The following is a 20655-nucleotide window of genomic DNA, read 5'->3' as shown; positions in this document are numbered from 1 at the left end:
AAAAAACAGAAAAGCACAAGCAAGTAGTAGTATTAATTTAAAAAAAGAACAAAACTAAACTGCAAATAAAGCAGACATTTAAACAGATTCTATCCAAAGCTTCTTTGCAATAAGCTTGATAATTTAGGAGAAATTAATAACCAGAACTGACTGTGCAGAGAAGGCACCCATGCAGGGAGACGGTCTAGTCCAGGAGTGACCGGGAGCTCATCCGCAGGGGAGCGGCCACCCTGGTGTTCCAGTGACGGTCACTGGAGCCCAAGGTGGGTGGAGCCACATAGCCCAGGGGTAACAGCAGTGATGGGAGATGGGTTACAGACAAGGGGGATTCACGTTATAGTTTCATCTATGAAGCACAATGAGAGCCAGGTTTCACATTGTTGGAGAAGGGAAATGAAAATACAGAAAGGGAAAAAGCTGGCGCACATGCACACACACACGAGGAATAAACCCTGCCGTGTGTGTACACATTAACACTCACACACACTTCTCATCTGTAGCTCTGACCAACGAGAGGGCCTGAGAGAAGAAACACTTGAAAAGCAGTGAGCACCCCTAGGGAGCAGACCGTGGTTTCTAAACACCATCCTCCACTGAAAGGAACCAGGAGGAAACGGCTCACGCCAGGGCTGGGACAGCACAGGAAAAGCCTATGACGTTCTGGTGGGCCAGAGAGTAAGGAAGGGCTCCAGGAATGACACAGGCAGAATGAAGGGGCGCAGGAGCCTATCTGAAGGAGCCCCACTGGCCAAATCAGAGGCAATTTGAGTGTAAAAATAATGATAGAATAAAGTTGGAAACCATGGTGAGCCCACAGTGACATAAAGAATCAAACTGAAAATTAGTGAAGAACGGGATACCTATGGGGTTTGGAAGTACCTCCCCACCATGCAGCATGAATTACAGAGAGTAACAGGACAGTGGAGAAGAGACCCAAGGGCGCAGCAGCCATAACGGGACAGATGAGAACACGTGCCGCATGACGGGACATGGCAAGAAGAGCAGGCCTCCCTTCTGGGCAGTCCCCACCCAGGATGGCCACGATGCTGAGGAGGTGTCCGCTCACTTCCTGGGCGGGGTGGGGTGGTCCTGCTGCAGGGATGGAGAATGGCCCTGTTCAGAGAAACTGTTCAGGAACGTATCTGGGGGTGATACCTGCAATCTGTTCTCAGAGTACAGAATTTCTTTATCCCTTATATGCAACTTTTCTCCAAGTGCGCGAGTCCTGTGACATCACTGTGGCCCCATAGGGGCACGTGTTCGGGGCACATTAACAGAAGCCCACAAGCTCTGGGACCTGGTGATCATGGCCACCACTTCCAGGATGGGCTTCACAGAAGGCCTTCCTTCCTTGGAACCCAAGCCGGCTTCACTCCCCCGGGGGCTAGAGGTGAAGCCGAGACTCACCAGAGGACCAGTGCGGGAGTGGGGCAGGGGTCCAGAGCGAGAGGACCACAACACACACTCCTTTCTCACACAACACTCCCCCGTTGGTCGTCTCTGAAGCATCTGAAAGTTCTCAAAAGCGCCCCTCACAACCTTAAATGGTTGACCTGCTTCTAAATCTGCTTTTCTTCACAAGTAGCTTTTAAAATTGTTTAAAAGCCATTTGCTTTGCTTTACTCGGCTGTTACTATTACAATATAATCATCCATCATTTTTCACTGCAAATGACCTTACTTGTAGCACAATCAAGCTTTTTAAAGCTACCGAGAAACCCAAACTATTAATATGTGGAAATTACTCCTGAGTACCAAAACCTAACAAATAAACCTTTTATAACACGTATGGAGTATACTTGAAAGAGTCTTCAGACACAGTGTATTTTATTTGTAAATAATTTATAAATAGCAACGTCTAAAATAAACACATTGCTGCTTTAACATCTTTTCTCTCTTTAAGGGATTTAAGAATATTCTCTGAAATTTATAGCTTACGTAGAGCAAAGCCCTGACATAACACAAGCCCTCCACTAAGTGGCCGTCCGTCTTGGCCTCTGTGACAACAGGAAGACGGAAAGGCTTTATCAGTCATCAAAGGGTTCCACCTGGTGGGAGGGGTCTTTGGCCAGAAGGAACGTTCTGGAGACTTTGATCAGAAAACCTTGATAGTGCTGCAATATGAAAAATTGTACTGCTGCTATAAAGTAAGAAATCGAAGCATTTTAATGCCAAGCCTTTTTAGTTTTCCTTGACTCTGAAATATTCCTGTGACCTGGACCCCGGAGACAGAGCCAGGGCCTGGCACCCTTGGGCCATACTCTTTCTCAGTCCCTCCATTCCACCCGGATTACATTAAAAACTCAGGAAAACCTAACTCGTGCATCCAGGTCTGGTTCCTCCAGCAACAGCGCTTCCCAGGGAGCTGCTTTGTTTTCAAGTCAGAAGGAACGATAAAAAAAAAAAAAAAAAAAAGAAGGAACGATAAAGAGATGGGACCAGAAAACTAAAAGTGTTTCTCACCTAAAACAGTAAGCACAGATTAGGCATGTTTTAGGGAGGACAAAAATAACTAAGAATAAGAACAGCTGCCGGGAAATACACCTCTTTTTTCAAGGGAAGATGAGTAATTACAGGACCTCGGGATTCACACGGCTCTAGAGGGAACGAGTGGCTCTGCTTCATGCACGCAGCACAGGCCCTGCCCCTGCAGGGCGGGCGGCTTCTGGTGAACCTGGGATGGATCCCCAGGCCGCGCACAAGCTCTGCCCAGGAGGGGTTGGGAGAGCTGGCACCTGGGCCTGGGGCGGGAGACCTCGGCTGAGGACACAGTCACCCAGACCTTCAAGTCCCTCAGCAGTGCAGGCTCCCCGGGCATTTGGGGATGGGTTTAGGGCCCCCGTACACACCTCAAAGTCTTCAGATGCTCAAGCCCCTTATATAAAACGTTGAAGTATTTGCATAACCTAGCACATCCCCTCATATACTTTAAATCACCTCTAGATTATTTATAATAATGAATTATAAATACGGTATTTATAATACCAAATACAGGCTATTCCCATGGTCCAGGCCTATCCTGTATTATACTATTTACTGCTAAATCCCATTCAGAGGAATAAAGGACTTAAATTTTACTGACCCAGGTTGTTTATTTTCTTCTAAAAGCATGTCATGGTTTTGGCAGGAAGAGACATCATATTTCAGATGACCTTAGAAAGAAGGCAAGTGAAGTTGCGCGTTTGTGTCCAACTCTTTGTGACCCCCTGGACTGTAGCCTACCAGCCTCCTCCATCCATGGGATTTCCCAGGCAAGAATACTGGAGTGGGTTGCCATTCCCTTCTCCAGGGGATCTTCCCGACCCAGGGATTGCACCCAGGTCTCCCCCATTGTAGGCAGATGCTTTACCATCTGCGCCACCAGGGAAGCCCTGGAATACAGTGTAAATGCTACATAAACAGTTGCCAGCACCGCAAATTTAAGTTTTGCTTTTTGGAACTTTCTGGAATCACTTTTCCCTCCAGATATCTTCCATCTGAGGCTGGCTGGATCCCTGGGTTCGGAACCCATGGGTGCAGAGGGCCCAGTGTACGTTGTCTGTGGTACTGGACGGGGCTCTGAGCGCAGCGCTGAGGTTACAGGGCATGTGCGGGACCACGGCTCTCTGCCTCTGCCACCCCCGGACCCGCGGAGACGCCCGCCCACGAGGCTGCCCCGTGCTGCACCGCAGGGACCAGCGGGCCGGCCCAGGCAGAGGAGGAGAACTCCAGGAGATGGTGAAGGGCAGGGAAGCCTGGCACGCTGCAGCTGTAAAGAGTCGGACACGATTTAGCCACTGAACAACAACAAATCATTTTTGTGGTCTATAATATAACCAAGGCGTATATCTGTAAATATTCTGAAGCAATACTGTTGATGATTTTGTGGTGACAATTCAATTTTATATCCAAAATCCACAATCTCCAGCCTGCGTACTAGAAAACATAAAACTATCATCTTATTTCTAAATAAATAAATACAAAAACCCTATAACTCTTCATGATTAAAATGAATTTCAGTGGTTTCCCAGTTCAGCTATTAAAAGTCTCCTCAGTCTAGACATATCGCAGCACATGTCCCTTTTATTTCTATCACAGCAATTTAAATGGGAACAATATTCCTAGTATAGGAACATCCAATAAGACCAGGACCATAAACTTTCAAACGAAAAACACGTTTTTCAGGTGCAGAACTTCAGTTAGCGAGGATGTGGAACCGCATTTTCCTAACACGGTTACGGAATTTGTAATGAAATTGCACCATCTAGCCACCAAAGTAAGAAATGACTATCTCAGATCTATTCAGATCACCAAAGCAAGAGAGAGTATGACCCTAACCCCTGGCTTCTGTGTAAGAGTTTAGGTGATTACTGTTAGCTATATTCTGTTTATTACCGTTAAAATATAACATGTTTGTGATGTGGTCATTTTATCCATCAAGAGCCATTTCATGATACGAGAGGTTCTCAAATTCCCAGACAAGAGCTTCTTGGAGACAGTCACCCACAATCTGTACTGACATGTGGGTGTTACACGGGCCCTTATGACTGCTTTCCTTCAGAAGGGCACCAAAACAACATCTGGAGGTCCAATTCGGCACACACTCAGGTTCTGGTCTGTGGGGACAGGTGACTTCTAGCAGCCCCAGTACAGCACGTGGTTCACGCGACCAAGAAGATGAAGAGAACAAACCCACCAAAACTTTAAATAAATGAAGAGAAGGAAATCTACAAAGAGAAGGAGACTCTCTGAGCCTATTTCAAAACAAAGAATTTAAATTAAAAGAGAAAGCAGCTGAAGTTTACAGTCACAGAACAGATATAAAATGAAAAAAAAAAAAAATAGCACCCAAGAAAAGACTGTATAAAAGGAGACTGAGAAATTAGGAGCGAGAAATCTTTAAACAGTGCTTTAGAGCGAGTGAGGCTTTGACACCGCTGTTATTACTCCAAAGCATCTTCATTTATAAAGCTTGAAAAGCAAGCATTTTTAAAGCATAAGAAACACTGTAGTAAAACTGCTTTTCTGGCTGTTTTTTCAAAAACTTCATAAATCTGAAGGAAAAAAAATGCTTGGCATGAGCCAATATCTTTCTATTAACAAAGTTTATATTTCCTCTTGAAAAGAGAGCAAGTAAGTCCGGATGAGGAGAAAAATGCTCAAAGCAATCCGACTCACATATTTATTCCATAATGTATTCCTCAAGTCCATTAGCACAATAAGAAAGGGCTTTTCTTCCAACACAACTTCAAAGACAGGCTGGAGAGATGCCCAGATTACAAATATGTATTTCCTTAGCATTGGAAAAAAACACTCCCTCCAAAAAAGTACAAAGTACCGAAACTCAGGGCACACTACAAGCTATGTGAGAGCAGAGAAAACACTATTTGAATTTTTGAATGAGCTGGAGAAGATAAACAATTAATATTATGATTAATACATATAAATCAAGAGTGACCACAGGTAGATATGACCTACAAATAGACAGTCTTTCAATCACCTCTCCGTGAAATCCACAGTGCACGCTGAAGTGTGGACTGACCCCAAAGAGAAAAAGAAGACGTACTCTGCAGCCATGAAAGCAACATTTACAATAACCAACCACAAACTAGGCCACAAAGAAAGTCTCCATTCCAAATAATCAACATCACAGAGACCACGTTCTTTGAAAATACGGTAATACTAGATATTGGGAAATTAAAAAAAAAAAAAAAAACTTGAAAAAAAAACCTCTGTGTTTAAAAGCTAAAAACCAAACTCCCAAATAGCTCATGTGCTAAAGAAGAAATAACAACCAACTACTTTATACTAAAATTCAAGGAGTTTTTAGTATTTAAAAATTTTAAATTTAAGGATAAAACATGCTTAAAGGGAGATGTATAGTCTTAAATATATTTGTTGAAGATGACGAAGACTAAAAACAAATGAGTTAAGTGTCTTTTACTCAAGAGGCTAGAAAAAGTAAACACCCGAAGAAATTAAGAGGAAGAAGAGAGTAGAAATCAGTGAAAGGAAAACAGAAGTCAGTACCTACAGAACCTAAAGCTAATGCTTTGCTACAGTGTCTCTTTCAATAGTTTTTTCAAAGTCTTATCAAAGGAAAAAAAACACAAAATTTTTGGAAAGAAAGAGAACTATAACTATAGACCAATTTCTTAAATCACAAAGTATCTTGAAGCATCTTTTTGCCATGACTTTGTAAAATGGGCATGAAATAAGCGATTTCCTAGAGAAACACTATGGAAGGGACTCCTGGCTGGCTCCTGTGCCTGCTCGCCCTTCTTTTCTTTTTTTTAGTGGGGTTTTCGGTTTATTTGTTGTTAATTGAGGTATAGTACTGATCTCCCTTCTTAATAGCAAAGCTTCCTGCCCTGTGAGCAGCCCACGTGTGGTAGACGTGCCAGTTCCAGAACCCTCAGCCCTTAGCCAGGCAGGCGGCCTCCACCATTTAACCCAAGTGCCTTGCAAAACTGTCATTCTCTGCCCATGCCAGGCAGTGAGAAAATCTGGCAAGTTTTGGTCTGTATGATGGAACCTCTGTGTAATGGAACCTGTCATTGCTAGCTAAGCACATGGATGCCTGGAATTAAGATGTCACTTCACAGACCCCTTAGCAACGAAGATCTGACCAAATATAATGAAAGCTGAAGTGGTGTGCATTATTCCACTAAATAGTCTAAAGGATTAGTTTGAGAACAGAAAAGCTAGCAACTCAGAGGCTCCGATACTAAGAAAACAGCGAGAAGAGAAGGAACTAGCAATGGAGTGACTGAACCAACATCAGAGGGTTGATGTGAGGACCACAGCAATGAACACAAAGTGCCCCTAGCACAGAGGAAGCAACGGCAAATGTGAATTTATATTAATACGAAAGAAACAAAAAGATTCAATTGCACATCCCTCTGATCGGCCAAGAAAAATTGCTAAGTATGACAATTTAACAAATGATGCTGAAACATCTGGTTACCATATGCAAAAATAAATAAGCTTCAATCCATACCTTGCATCCTATACAAAAATCAACTCAAAATATAAAACCTAAACTATAAAATCTCCAGAAAATATAAGAAGAAACCTCTGTGACCGAGGGTTTGGCAAGACTTCTGGTATACAACATCAACATTCGACTGCTTTAAAACTTTAAACTTCTACTGTTTGAAAGACACTTTTAAGGGAAGGAAAAGACAAGCCCTGGACTAGAAGAAAACATTTATGCACCGTATCTGATAAGAGTCTTATGTCCAGAATATATGAAGGATTCTCAGAACTCAACAGTAAGAATACAACCAGCCTAACTTTCAAAGGGGCAAAAAAAAATGTGGACACTTTACCAAAGAAGATATAAGAATGGAAAATAAGCAAAGAAAAGATATTTAATATCGTCAGCAACTAAGAAAATGCAAATCAAAACCACAAGACAATTTTAGAAACTGACTGTATCAAGTGTTGATGAGGACGTGGAGGAACTGGAACTCAACTGCTGGTCAGAAGGTAAGTGGTGCAACCACTCTGGAAAACAGCCTGGCAATTTTTTTTAAACGCTGAACACATATTTATCACACAACCCAGCAGTCCCCTCCTAACTGTTTACCCAGCTGGACGAAGGTACTTGTCCACACAGACTTGTCCACAGCAGCTTTATCTGGAATCATCCCAAACTAGAAGCAACCCAAATGCTCCCCGGTTGATAAAAGGGTAAACACACTGCAGTACATCCATTCGGCGGTAAAAGAAGTGAGGTGTCGACACACACTGCGATGTGGACACGCTGCAGAATAATCATGGCCAGTAAAAGGAACCAGACCCAATAAAGAGCGTATGCCAAATGAGTCCATTCACATACAATTCTGGGAAATCAAACTAAACTACAGCAACAGAAGGAAGGTGAACGGTTGCTGGGGATGGCAGGGTGGAGGGAGGAAACAGGTGACGGAGGACACAGGCCACTTCTGAGGGCCGTGGGCATGTTCATTATTGGCTCTGGCTGCAGAGATGTGTGAAAACAGGGACTTTCATTCCACTGAGAGAACAAGTCAGCAAAGCGTCCATGGAGCCTGGTGAAACTGAAGCCCTGCCCGTGTTCTGGCAGAGAGATTCCAGTTCTGGCACTGCCTCGAGAGTGGGGGCGGGGGGCGCAAACCACAGGCCGAGGCCAGGTCCTGCTGTTGTGATAAAGCTTTATGGGGACGCGGACACGCGGTCACGTACCAGTGTCTACGCAACAGCTGCTTGTGGAGGCATCAGCAGAGCTGAGAAGCTGCGGCAGACACCGTGTGGCTCTCAAGCCTCAAGTATTTACTGTCTGGCCTTTTACAGAAACATCTGATCAGTGCTGGAGACCGACACTGGCTCTTGTGTGCCAGGACACAGGCAAAGAAGCTCAGGGAAGCACCCTGCACAACAGCGAAAGGCTGGAGAGCCCGAAGCGCCCACCAGTGAAGGAGCTCATTACTAACAAACGCTGCAATACCATTCATCAATTAGAATGAATAAACTAGACCTACAGGCATCACAACGGGCAGGGTCTCAGAAACTCCAAGCTGTCTGAAGAGAGCTGCAAGCAACAAGCTGAGGTCACAAACCCACAGGAAGAAGGCATCCCACCGAATCCATCTTAGTCGCTGCCCTAGTGAGAGCAGGACTGAAGCAAGCCCAGAAAGGACTTCAGCTTTCCCTACACGTTTTCATTTATTTTTATAAAATCTAATTAAGATATTTTAGAAGACCCACGAGTTAAATAAATTTAAATGTGACGTCTATAACATACCAAAGAAGAAAAAGCAGAGAAACTTGCTGGGTTTTCCTACCCGACTATAATACACATCACCCCCAACTTTAAAAGTTTGCTCACTAACTATACTTTTCAAAGCAGCGAATGTTCACTCAACAAAGGAATTTTTTCCCTTTTATCTTCTGAAGACAAGAGATCTACCCATCTGAAATTTACTTTCAGAGGAAACCGAAACACAGGCCCAGTGTGCTTTGCATAAAAACAAAGAGCTATAAAATTCAAACCAACTGAAGCTTCAAAGGTTACCTACAGTACCAGCCTGAGGCACACACTGGAGGGTTCCGACAGGTCTGCACAGACGCTGCCGGGGACAGCGGACCACTCTGCAGGCTCACGAGAAGGACGACGACACAGTGAAAGTCCACAGCGGCAGACCGCCGACCGCAGAAAGGGCTTCTCCCCTTTGAGAAGAGCGGGCGGCCGCGCTCTCCTCCTGTTAATGGTGCGAGGGGCTCCCTCTAACGGGGGGTTTCAGCCCTACAGGTCTCCTTGCAGCTGCTTCTTCGTGACAAACCAGGACATTAAATTAAGCAGAATTATCTAAAATAAATAACCGTTAATCCAACTAGAAGGAAAGAGAAACGGCTGCGTGAGTGTCTGCATATAAACTTACTGGATTGTTGGCTCCTGACAAAGCTAAGAAACCCAGAAACTTACGTTAAAAAACCCAGAAGTGAAGATTTATTCTTATTTTTTGAGGCGCTAAGACGGAAAGCTCTTGGTGGCATCTGAGGCTCACCACCTGGGCTGCAGGTATTCACCCCGCGTCACGCGCCCCAGGGCAGGCGCTGGAGGGAGGGAGGCGGGGGTCCTAACAGAGCCAAGCCACACACCTGGAAGGGAGGCAGCTGGGAGACCAGACACAGACGGCACACGTGCTCAAGTCAGATCTGAAAACTTCCCAGACTCCTGCTCTGTCACCAGCTGGGGTTGCGCGCACGGATAGCCTGCCTGCCCCCACACAGGCAGAGAGAAGGGGCGGGCCGGGCAGGAAGGGGTCAGCATGGGGTCAGCGCAGGCCGAGGGAGGCCACCACCCCACCCAGGACAGGACTAGACGTGGGTGCAGAGGAGCGACATTAGGCCCCCAGAGCCCCGCGTCATCTATCCTGCCAACTGGGGGGGGGGGGGGCAGTGGGGGGAGGCTTGTAAACATGTCCACTGACGTCACTGATAATCACAGGATCTGAAGGGTGCACCTAGTCTTTGAAGGCAAATGTGTGAAACAGAGGCTAAATGCCAGTGTGTACAGAAGTCATTTCGTTACCTTCTCTCCAGGTCTGGATGACTGCTGCAACTTCTCATAATCTTTCTTAGTCTCCAGAATTTTTTTGACAAGTCCTCCTGTTGGAAATCAGTGGTTTAATGTTAAAGCAGTTCTCTGCCCTAAGGAGCCAGCTTACTCTAAGTGCGGGTGGGGTGAGGAGGAATGAATGCTAGATTCTTTCTCTTTCTATACAGAAACAGCTTCAAATACTCTTTACAAGATAAAAAAGCAAAGCAACTCTTTCAGCCTGTTGTAGACTAAGTACTAATATTTCTTTATATTGGGGAAAGAGCATCAACTCTTTTTTTATTATATTTTAAAAAAAGGATTAGTCATGAGATAAATACCATATGAAAAATCATTTGAATATACCTTGGAACCATGTGACTATTTTACATTAATAAACCAAAATTAAATCAAAAATTTTAAACCCTAAAGATCAAAAGCAAAAGAAAACTATAAACGTAGCAGTATCATATCGGTATGCATAACCTAACAGAGAAGAGTTATTTCACCACTTAAAAACAGAGCCATTGGCTGTGCGTCCCTAAGGGGGCAGCTACTAAGAGCCAGAAGGCAATCCGATCTGCCAGGAGCACCCTGACGTGTCCTCAGTAGGCACACGGGTGTTAACCACTGCTGCTGCGTGTGCTCAGTCGCTCAGTCGCGTCCGACTCTCAGCCACCCCGTGGACTGTAGCCCGCCAGGTCCCTCTGTCCATGGGATTCTGCAGGCAAGAATACTGGGTCCCTCTGTCCATGGGATTCTGCAGGCAAGAACACGGGAGGGGCTGCCATTCCCTACTCCAGTTAACCCCTGGCGGTGCAGGTGTAAATCGCTGAGTGTGTGAAACGCAGGATAAAGAAACACACGGCTGAAAGTTTTGGCACGAGCAGAGATGTCCACGGACAAATCAAAGAACTTGGGGAAAACATAAATCATAAGTCTAAAGTGAAAATACCAACATGAACTCAGGATTTGACTTTCTTACGAAAAAGTTAGAAAACCCCTAGATGCAATGACCAACCCAGAAGTGACGTGCAACCAGGCTCCTTGGAGATACGGGGCGGGAAGGAAGTACACAAAAGAGCCTAAAACCTCTGTCCCACCAGAAACCAGGAAGCCTCAGAGTCTACTGGGCAAACACGGGCAGAGGACACGGAGAAAACTCAGGTGGACTGAAGCAAAACGCACCAAGCGTGTTAAAGCCGTGACGTCAGAACGACGTCAAAACCACCACCACCACCACCAGCACAGGCCTCAGCAGTCAGCCCTCAAGGTGCCAGGGGACAAATGCCCTGTGAGGAAAACCCATCAGTAAAGGGGGAGCATGGGGCAGCAAACACCAGGGGAGGGAAAGCCTGACAACGTGGAGTCGCCAACCAAAATGTGCTGGGGGGTGGGGACGAGAAGGCCACCCGCCACGGCCCCCACGGAGTAACAGAGCGAGACCCACGTCCGGGCACAGAGACAGCAGGCGTGACCAAGAGCCAACACCACCACCACCGCCTGCTCTCGTCCAAGCAAACCGAATCTGACCAGGTTTCTAGAACCAATTCATAGGAACAGAAGAACATGAAAAAAACCCCCACGACACCGGTGGGTAACAAGCAGCACCCAACTGTGAGGAACCCTAAAGGACAAGCAACCAGCCTCTTCAACAAATAAATCACAAGTGGGATGGGGTGGGAGGGGGATCCTACAGAGAGAATTCAGAGCTAGATCAGTCAGCTGCAAACACAGGGACCTTACCTGGATTCTGACTCAAAGAAGTAGGAAACAAACACAAAACAACTGGGGAAAAAACAAGCACTAGGTGATATAAAAAGCAGGAATGACTGCTTTTTATAGGCAATAATGGAAATATGGCTATTATTCTTTAAAAAAAAAATGTTTACAGCAGAAATGATGCTCTCCAGGACCTGAAAAGTGTGGGGAGTCGGGGGTCACCTTGGGTGGAGACGGAGGTAAAACAAGATGACCGCTCACTGCAAAAGCTGCATGATAGCCCAGGGTTCGCCAAACTACTCTCTCAGCCTTTACAAACGTTGAACTAAAGGAAGACATTGTGGGGGCCTCCCTCGTGGTGCAGGGGTGAAGATGCTGCATTCCCAACACAGGGAGCAGGGGTTCAATCCCCAATGGGGGCACTAAGATTCCATTTAACTCGTGGTGTGGCCAGCAAAAAAAAAAGAAGACATTGCTTGGGAAGAAAACAGTATTACGGAACTGTCGATCTGGAGGGGACCTCAGGAGTCCTCCAATCCCATGGTCTAACCGTGTGGGTAAGAAGGGACATCATCTCCACAGCTGCCCACTCCTGACCTCCAGGTCCTGCCCCCACCCCCAGCGGCTTCCATCGTCCCCAGGATGAACCACACAACCAAGGAGGCATCGGTGCCCACGGCATCCTCTTTACTGCTACTCAGACCCCTGGGCAAACCGCGGCAGACCAAGCTCACGTCACCAGGCCCTTTCAGAGCACAGAGGGCACACCCCGGGACACACGCAGCAGCCCATGACTCACCGTGCTTCTCGTCTTCCTCCAGTTCCACCGCCTGGGCCTGAGCGGGAGAGAAAGCAAACAAAACGGAGGCTCAGGCTTGCTGAGATCCCAAGACCATGCCCGCGTGGATCTCATCAGGGGAGGGACTGGGTTAAAGAGGGCGGAAAACTAACTGCAACTTCAGAGGAGAACTCTGTGCACACAGATCTCAGGGCGGGAGGGCTCGGCCCGGCGTGTGGCGCTTCACCCACCACTTCGAGCTCCGACATCTCGGGGAGCTGCGGGGCGGCTTCCACCACAAACTGATCATCGTCCTCGTTGTCAGAGTTGTGCGACTCGGTGATCACATTGGACACGGTTTTACCGCTCCCCGTCCTAAACGAAGAGAAACTGGGTTCCGTTAGAAACCTTCTCCCGACCACACGCCACCATAACCCCAGGCGTCTGGAACTATGTGCCCAGTCCTCCCCAAGTCTCACCCCTGGCCCCATCTTCACCCCTGTGCCCTGGGGAGCCAGGCCTCGCGGAGCCTTCAAGCAGCTGCTGATGCCCCTCCAGGCCTCCACTCCCCAGGTGCAGGAGAGGGCGTGGTTTTCCCTGTGCTTACTGTGCCTTCTAGACTACGCTTCCCAAAATCAGCTCTAAATTTCGTGTTGTCTGAGCTTCTCTGACAACAGATGAATGTTGTCTGTCATTTGACAGAGGATGAGATGGCTGGATGGCATCACCGATTCGATGGACATGAGTTTGAGCAAGCTCTGGGAGTTGGTGACAGACAGGGAAGCCTGGCATGCTGCTGTCCATGGGGTTGCAGAGTCGGACAGGATGAGCGACTGAATGGAACGGACTGAGCTTCTCCGAGAACCAGCGCTCTCGCCCTCGACCCCAGCCCTGATGGCCCTCACCGGCCAGCTCCAGGGCTCACACTGCGCTCTGGGCTGCTACCTTAACTCCAGGGAGTTCCCAGTGCTGGAAAGGCCCCGCCTAGTCGCTGGGCTCTCGGGCCCCCACATGCTCCCACATCCCTCTCTCAGCCACAGGCCTACAGGAGGACCTGGTCACCGCGGTGGACAGCAGATGCTCAGCCCCGAATCCAAGCCCCTGCTCCATGACCACCCCACCCCACCCCAGAGTCTTCCCATCTCTGGCTGGAGAACAGTCCACGCGAGGCTGACTGGACCCTTCACCTCGTGCCCTGGGGGCGCCCGTGAACACACCCTGCCTCTCCACGCTCTGCGGACCTCTGGGGTGGGCGGCCTGTCCTCTGTAGGAGGCTCAGCAGCACCCTGGCCCTGAGCCCAGCTGGACACCAGGCGCCTTGTCTCCACGTACTCCCCAGTCCCGATGCCACAAAATGTCCCCATGGGCGGCCCCGAACGAGGACCTCGGCCCTGGTCCAGTCTGGGCACCAGGGCCTCCTCTCTTTCCTCTGAGCCCCGAGCCTCCATCCCCAGACTCACCGTCAGCTCAGGAGAAAGACAAAGAGCCAGGAGCTCACCGCCCAGGACCTCACCCACCCACCAGCCCCCGCTCCGTGAGGCCAGTCCCTCCACATGCTCGCCGTCCCCCCAACAGCCCACCCCCAACCCACATTACCCAGCTTCCCGTCTCCCCTCCCGACTGGACCATCCCCACCGCCAGAGAAACTCGCTGCTTGTCTCACCTTAAAAACAGGAACTCTCTAACTTCTCTCAGGCCTTCCCACCACCACCTGCTGCCTCATTCCTTCGCTTCCCTGGCCAACAAGGCTTAAAAGACACACCCACGCTGCCTCCAGGCCCTGCCTCCCAACCCGGCTGAAGCCCCTCCGGCCAGCCCGTTCTCCTTCTCCTGTTCCTTCACTGTGATGTTTTGTTCTGTGTCCACACTGGATCCACAGGGAGATCCGTAACATTTACGAAGCCCTGCGTGTGGCCTGTCTTTATACTACTCACGACTTTGTATCTTTTGTTTCTAGTTTTTGTGCGATTAAGCCTTTAAATTCTTTTATCCGATTTTCCCCCCATTGTTTTTATGCTCAGAAAATCCTCTTATCTGGAGATGGAAGGCATACACTTTCCCCGTAGTGGCAAAGACGTGATTGCAGAGCATGAACCCCTGCGTGGAGGCGGTCTGGCCTGTGCTAGAGGTCAGGGCCCCCCCAGGTGCTGCACTTCCGCCTCAGCCTGTGCGCCAACCCCGCCAGCCCCACCCCCACTCCCGGTGCCGAGACACCGGCGTGGCTGCCCGGGGCCCCACCTGTCCGTGGTCAGCGCCTCCACACTCTCCTGCTGTCGGACCCGGGGAGGCGCGGGCCGTGCGCTCCCAGGCCGAGGTATCCTCCTAAAAAGAGACACAGAACACTTGTGCGTTTCAGTGGACGGAGGAACACCCACGCTAATGCTAACTTTCAGGCCACCCTCAACCTGCCAGTTAGGACACGGTCTGCAGGATATTAAGAACGTCCCACTGACCCGACAAGTCTAAAGGCAACCCCCTCTTCATCTCGTTAAGGTAAAGAGTGGTAAACACAACTACCAGGAATCAAACCCGTGACAAAACTCAGCCGTGAGCACGAATCTCCCTTAGTCTCTGAGATGCTCTACAGCGGTCAGGTGCACCTCAGGTGCGAGGAGACCACACGGGCTTTGCTTTCTCTGAACAAACGGTTGAGCTCAAGAGCTCACGAGCTGGGGCAGTACGGAGAGGCGGGGGCGGGACCGGGCGCACGGACCTGGCCGCCGCGGGGGGCTCGCCGGGCGGCTCGGGGTTCTCGGGCACCTCACTCTTCTCCTGGCCAGGAGCTGCAACGTCTCCTTCTGGACGGGTGGCCGGCCCACCAGCAAGTTCACAAAGGGAGAAAAAAAAAAAAAAAAACAAGTAAACGTGTGAAGAGACAGCCATCAAAACAATGACAAATATGAATGAAAATTTTCTCATCATTTTGATGAAATTAAAACAGACGCTTGGCATCTGCATTTGGGGGAGGTGTGGGGACATGGGCAGACTCAAAATACAAACTGGGTCAACGTCTCAAGAAATCAGAATTCAACAGGTAGGTCTGTCAAGTCAGCATTTAACTGAAAGGAAAATACAGACTAAGGACAGAAGCAGACACATATGCGTAAACACGCGTCGAGGTGCTCAGGCATCGCTCGCCGCAGGGACGGACACTGGGAAGCTCAGGGAGCTGTGGTTCGGCCCCGTGTCACACGCTCGCATGAAACCGTCATGTTAATACACGCATAACCAACAGCGTGCTGTGCTCAGTCGTGTCCAGCTCTCTGTGACCCCATGGACGGCAGCCCGCCAGGCTCCTCTGTCCACAGGATTCTCCAGGCAAGGACAGTGGAGTGGGTAATGTATCTAATAATTACATAGCATACATGGGGGTCTAGAAGGACATTCATTCAAGTTATGAGCACTGGGATTACCAATGCTTTTCATTTTCTTCATATTTTTCTGCATTTTTAAAGTTTTTTTTATTTTGGCTCTGTACCATATTATTTTTATAATCTGAATAAAGTTTTGTTCATTTTGATAAAGATTTAATCAGTAAACAGTAAACTCAAACTATTAAGACAATTAAATTTACCCTACTATTTAAAGTGAAAGTGCTTTATATGTTAGAAAATAGTAAAACCAGAATTTGATTATTGGAAATATAATTTATACTCAAGAAAAAAATTCCTGAAATGCATTCTTTTAAAACATAAAAAGTTAAATCTTAAATTGGTGGCTATGTTTCCTTAAGCTACTTTCACTAACACAACGTATAAAACATAAATCTGAGAGCACATGTTAGTATCTGTACACACGGACACAACTGATACCAAACAGATCTACTTAAGGCCATTACTTACCTGCATCACTAGGGCAGTCACCTAAAAAAAAAAGTACATCAGAGAATCAATTTCTGTCAGGAAACCTCAGTATATTTAACGATCAGAACAGGATTTGAGAAAAATATATTAGTAATAACTTTGGATGTCCATTAGGAGAAAAATGGTCGTTTCCTCATAGTCTTTTTTCCAGCTTCCTAATGCCACTGTTTTATTTTTAGAGAGAGACAGACAAACAAAACCATGAATCATGATATGTCATTACTTGAAAACAGGAGATAGGAATGAGGAGAAAGCATATCAGTCACAGAGACGAGTGACGGGCACAGAGGCGGGAGGTGACAGAGCCAGGCACAGGCAAACGGGCCCGTGTCATGTAAGTCAGCCACGAGTGTCTTTCCATCGGGGCGTCTGCCCCCAGCAGCCCGCCTCGGCACTCGTCACCCGGGACTTTTCCTTCAAGTGCCACGTGATGGGGACAAACGTGATGGCCGAAGCCACAACCAAGGAGGGAAGCGCCGCAGGGTGGGTGGACTCAGGACAGCCTCTGTACTACACTCTTAAAATGCACGAACACGTGCGCAGAAGAGCCAAAGCTCCCTGGATGCAGGACAAGAACAGACACCCCCAGGGATGGCCAGGTGACGCGGAGGACACATGCTTAAACGTGGGGAAGGCCAGACCGCAAAAGCGGCCTGTGGACACCAAGGTCAGAGCCACAGACACACTGCCCCAAAGGGGCCAGCTCTGGGAGTGCAGGGGCCCGGCCTTGGACACCTGCCTCCCAGAGGTCCAGCCCCGCAGAGGGCAGTCTGGAAGACGGGGCCGCCTGGGAGGACGCACTGGGTGTTAGGGAAGAGACTGGTGCGAGAGCTGCCTTGACCCCGAGGCCCCGACACCACGGCCCCGGGCCTTCAGAGCCAGAAGGGGCTGTGGGCCCCGGGGGGCTCCGAGGGCGGCGGAGTCCTGAGCTGACCCCGGGCACTGCACACACAGAGCGGCCTGCCCCCAGCACAGCTCGGCGCCCCGCCTCACGGACGCCCCGGCCCTGGGCTCCGCCTGCACCACCCAGCCTCCACCCCCAACGCCCGGGGCCAAGGCCCCCTCTGCCTTCCTCCCTTGTCCCTGGCCAGCCCCCGACCGCCGGGCTCCCAGCCCCAGTCAAGGCCGCCAGCCCCGCCTTCGGGCGCATCCGCCCTCAGGCATCGACACGCCTCCAGGCAACCCCACTGCTCCGTCCCTCCCCATCACCCCACAGCCGGGGCCAGTCTGGTCTCTGGACCACGCGCTACGCTTCCCACACGATCTGAGCACCCTGAAGCCACTCACCCCTAAAAACGGCATCAGCGTCCTGTCTCCAAACTTGCAATATGGCCACTGGCCCCAGATTCCGCCCCTGCCCGGCCCCAAGGCCCTCCCTGGTGTGAAGGCTCCCCGCAGACCACCCAGAGCATCTGCTGCAGTGCCTGCCCGCTCAGCTCACTCAGGCGCTCTCTGCCCGAGGGCTGAGCGCACCGCAGGCCTCTGACAGACACTTTCTTCTGAACAGGCTGGCAAACACCAGCCCTCACCTTCCCACACCTCCGCGGCCCCAACACCTGTGCCGAGCCTGGCGCTGGGGCACGACATGGGGGCAGCGGGCAGGGTGCCCCTCCATGCCCAGTGGGACCTCCAGGGCCTGAAGAAGCGCACAGTGGTCCAGAAAACGGGGGATGTGTGCGCACGTACGCTGGTTCACTGTGCTGTACAGCGGAAACTAACACACCATTGCAAAGCAACTGTACTCCAATAAAAAACCTTTTTTAAAAAAAAGCAAAAACTGAATGTATAACTTTACTATAATTTTTTTTTTTTAATGCTGAGGAAAAAAAATCATGCTTGAAAGCAGAACCCTAGTGAGGGAGGCCTTGAGACAGAGAACATCACAGAAAAGTCAGAGTGGAGACGGCCTCTGAGCTGCTGGGAAGTCCTCTTTGGATGGGAAACCTGGGGCGGCAGCCTGGCCTCCAGGACCCCCAGCAGCAACTAAGGCTTGTCCCTGGGTCACCCCAACACTTCTGGGCTCAGGAGGAACTCAGGACTCGGGGAGGTCTGCTGCCCTCGGGCTGGGACTAGGACGCTCTCCTCTAGTTTATTAAACAGGCAAGAGCGAGTCACCAGCCATGTTCAGTCCTGAGTGTGGATGACAAGGGGCTGGGCCTCGGCGGGGTCAGAGGCCTGGGAGCCTGCAGCTGTGGCCATGACCCCGGGACACCCCGTGTGGGGGACGCGCGGGTGACCAGCCTCCCTCTTACCTTTCTGCTTCACGGCTGGCTCTGACTCAGCGCTGCCTCTCCACAGACTGGCTGCATTGTCATCTGAAATACTAGCTGAGTTAGTACTAGCTTCTTTCGTTTCTGACGTCAGACAGTTAAGGCGGGTGATTAAGAGGGAGACGTGCAGCGGGGTCACGGGCAGCACCTGACGCCTCTGTGCCTCCCCACCACCAGTTCCCCAGGGATGACCCAGGGCGGCTTTCTAGAGGATGCACCTGGACCACTCCCCCCAAGCCTGGCTCTGGGATCAGGAGCGGGGAAGGGGCGCCTGGGAAGTGGGCAGGCCCCACCCACCCAGTCGAGGCAGAGGCAGGGACCCCCCCCGTTTCCAGGACGGCCTGATACCACCAGTCCCCCCTGGTCTCCCCACGATGGCCCGGCCTGGGAGTCATGACCTGAGGCTGCAGCTTCAGGACGGCAGGAGCAAGAGGGAAGCGCTCCTGGCTCTGCAGAGCCCTACACACGTCGGAAGCTCCGGCACACCTGCCTACTGTTTACTGACTGACGTGCAAATGTTGACCAAAACAGAAAAAAATATCAAGTACCCGAGAAATAAAATATTTCTATTAAAAACAAAAGCAGGAGGGCTGGGGGGACACACTTTGAATTGTGGCAAAAACCAGGGAGGCAACCTGACCCGTTACCAAAGCACCGACCCCCTGTAGCTAAGATGGACCTGGAGACAAACACAGAACGGGGAAGATGCTCCCTTTCCTGAGACACAATCTTATACTTAAAAGTACTCAAAGAAACAGTTTATGTCAGAATTACACTGTCATTATAAAATAATCAATCTTTATTCTTAGCAAATAAAGAGTTGCTTTATTTTATGTAATAGAACTACATAAAACAGACAACATATAATTTTCTGAGAAAATATTTTTTGATCTGTTAAGAACGATGTGGACCTAAACACCCTGATTCAAGTAGTTAATTATTTATGATATCTCATGGACAGCAACCAAAGAACCAACATGAAGTACCATTAAGTTCTAAAACAAATCTAAAAATCAGATTAGATGACCGTAGATGACCAATTTTAGAAGAAAACACCCCAATTACTTTAAGTTATCACATACTATTCAGAAGCGTCAAATACTTTCTATACTGTGGCCAACTCCACCAACACAGTAAGTAAATTACAGGCGCGTTCTGTCTGTAGCTTGAGGAGACCAAGGACGCTTTGCACAATTTCATCTCCTCAAAGTTCTTTCTCTATTTTTCAAGAGGCCGATGATGGTTGTTTTAACATTTCTAGCAGTAGTCTTAAGTGAGGTTTATTAAACCCCCAATTCACACAAATAGAAAGTACATAAAAAAACAGACTATACCTTCACTAATAATACTACAGCCAATCCTTAATCAGAGAGCATAGGTTAGCCAGCTTGGCAAACAATAGCTTTAGAAAAAAAATTAGAAATTAAAATCACTATGAATTGGCAAAGGGAAAAACCACAGCGCATGAGCACCACCTGTTGACTGAATTACTGGTAATTACCGGGTCCCGCAGGTGAGGACGAGGGCAAAACGTGGCACCTGGAGTGGGCTCTCGCCCCAGTGAGAGCACATGCGCAAAGCTGGGCGCCTGGTGCATCTACAGTTACTCCCCAGAAACGCCTCAGCCAGCACTGGCCCGCAGCACAGCACGAGCCCCCCGCTCTCTGCCAGGGCTCTGTGCAGCATCTAACCACACAGAGCTGCTGACCGTGTCCAGGTGCAAATGCAAACAACCAGGGTTTACACCGGGGGAGCTGCCTGGCACAGGGATCAGCCCCAGCCTCGTATCCTGGGGTGCAGAGACGCTGAGTGCATCCTGACAGGACGTAAGGCAAAGGGCACAGCGGCACCTACGCAGGGTGAGGGCGAGCAGGCTCTTCAGCCCAAGTCTGATCAGGCCTTTAGATCCAAGGGAAATACGGGAGGGGGGGCGAGAGGCTCTAAGCTAAATGACACCATGAGGAACGAGCAGACAGACATG

General features: G+C 49.3%; 1 protein-coding gene across 5 annotated transcripts in view; it reads right to left on the bottom strand.

Moving 5' to 3' along the window:
• Positions 1–20655, bottom strand: part of TRAF3IP1 (TRAF3 interacting protein 1) — a 61897-nt gene that overhangs the window by 23542 nt on the left and 17700 nt on the right. For 2 of the 5 annotated variants that reach the window (XM_055586602.1, XM_055586604.1), the window contains exons 8-13: positions 16384–16404; positions 15255–15339; positions 14780–14863; positions 12793–12916; positions 12563–12599; positions 10036–10112 (exon numbers count right to left, since the gene is read on the bottom strand). In XM_055586602.1, coding sequence (XP_055442577.1) covers positions 10036–10112; positions 12563–12599; positions 12793–12916; positions 14780–14863; positions 15255–15339; positions 16384–16404 — 428 coding nt within the window. Of the gene's footprint in view, positions 1–10035; positions 10113–10204; positions 10802–12562; positions 12600–12714; positions 12917–14779; positions 14864–15254; positions 15340–16383; positions 16405–18656; positions 18759–20655 lie in introns of those variants that run through there. The other 3 variants (XM_055586606.1, XM_055586603.1, XM_055586605.1) reach the window with 3 other exon arrangements.

This window comes from Bubalus kerabau, chromosome 6, assembly GCF_029407905.1.
Source record: "Bubalus kerabau isolate K-KA32 ecotype Philippines breed swamp buffalo chromosome 6, PCC_UOA_SB_1v2, whole genome shotgun sequence".
Taxonomy (NCBI): domain Eukaryota; kingdom Metazoa; phylum Chordata; class Mammalia; order Artiodactyla; family Bovidae; genus Bubalus; species Bubalus kerabau.
Note: the sequence above shows the minus strand (reverse complement) of the source record. Positions and strands in the feature narration are given on the sequence as shown.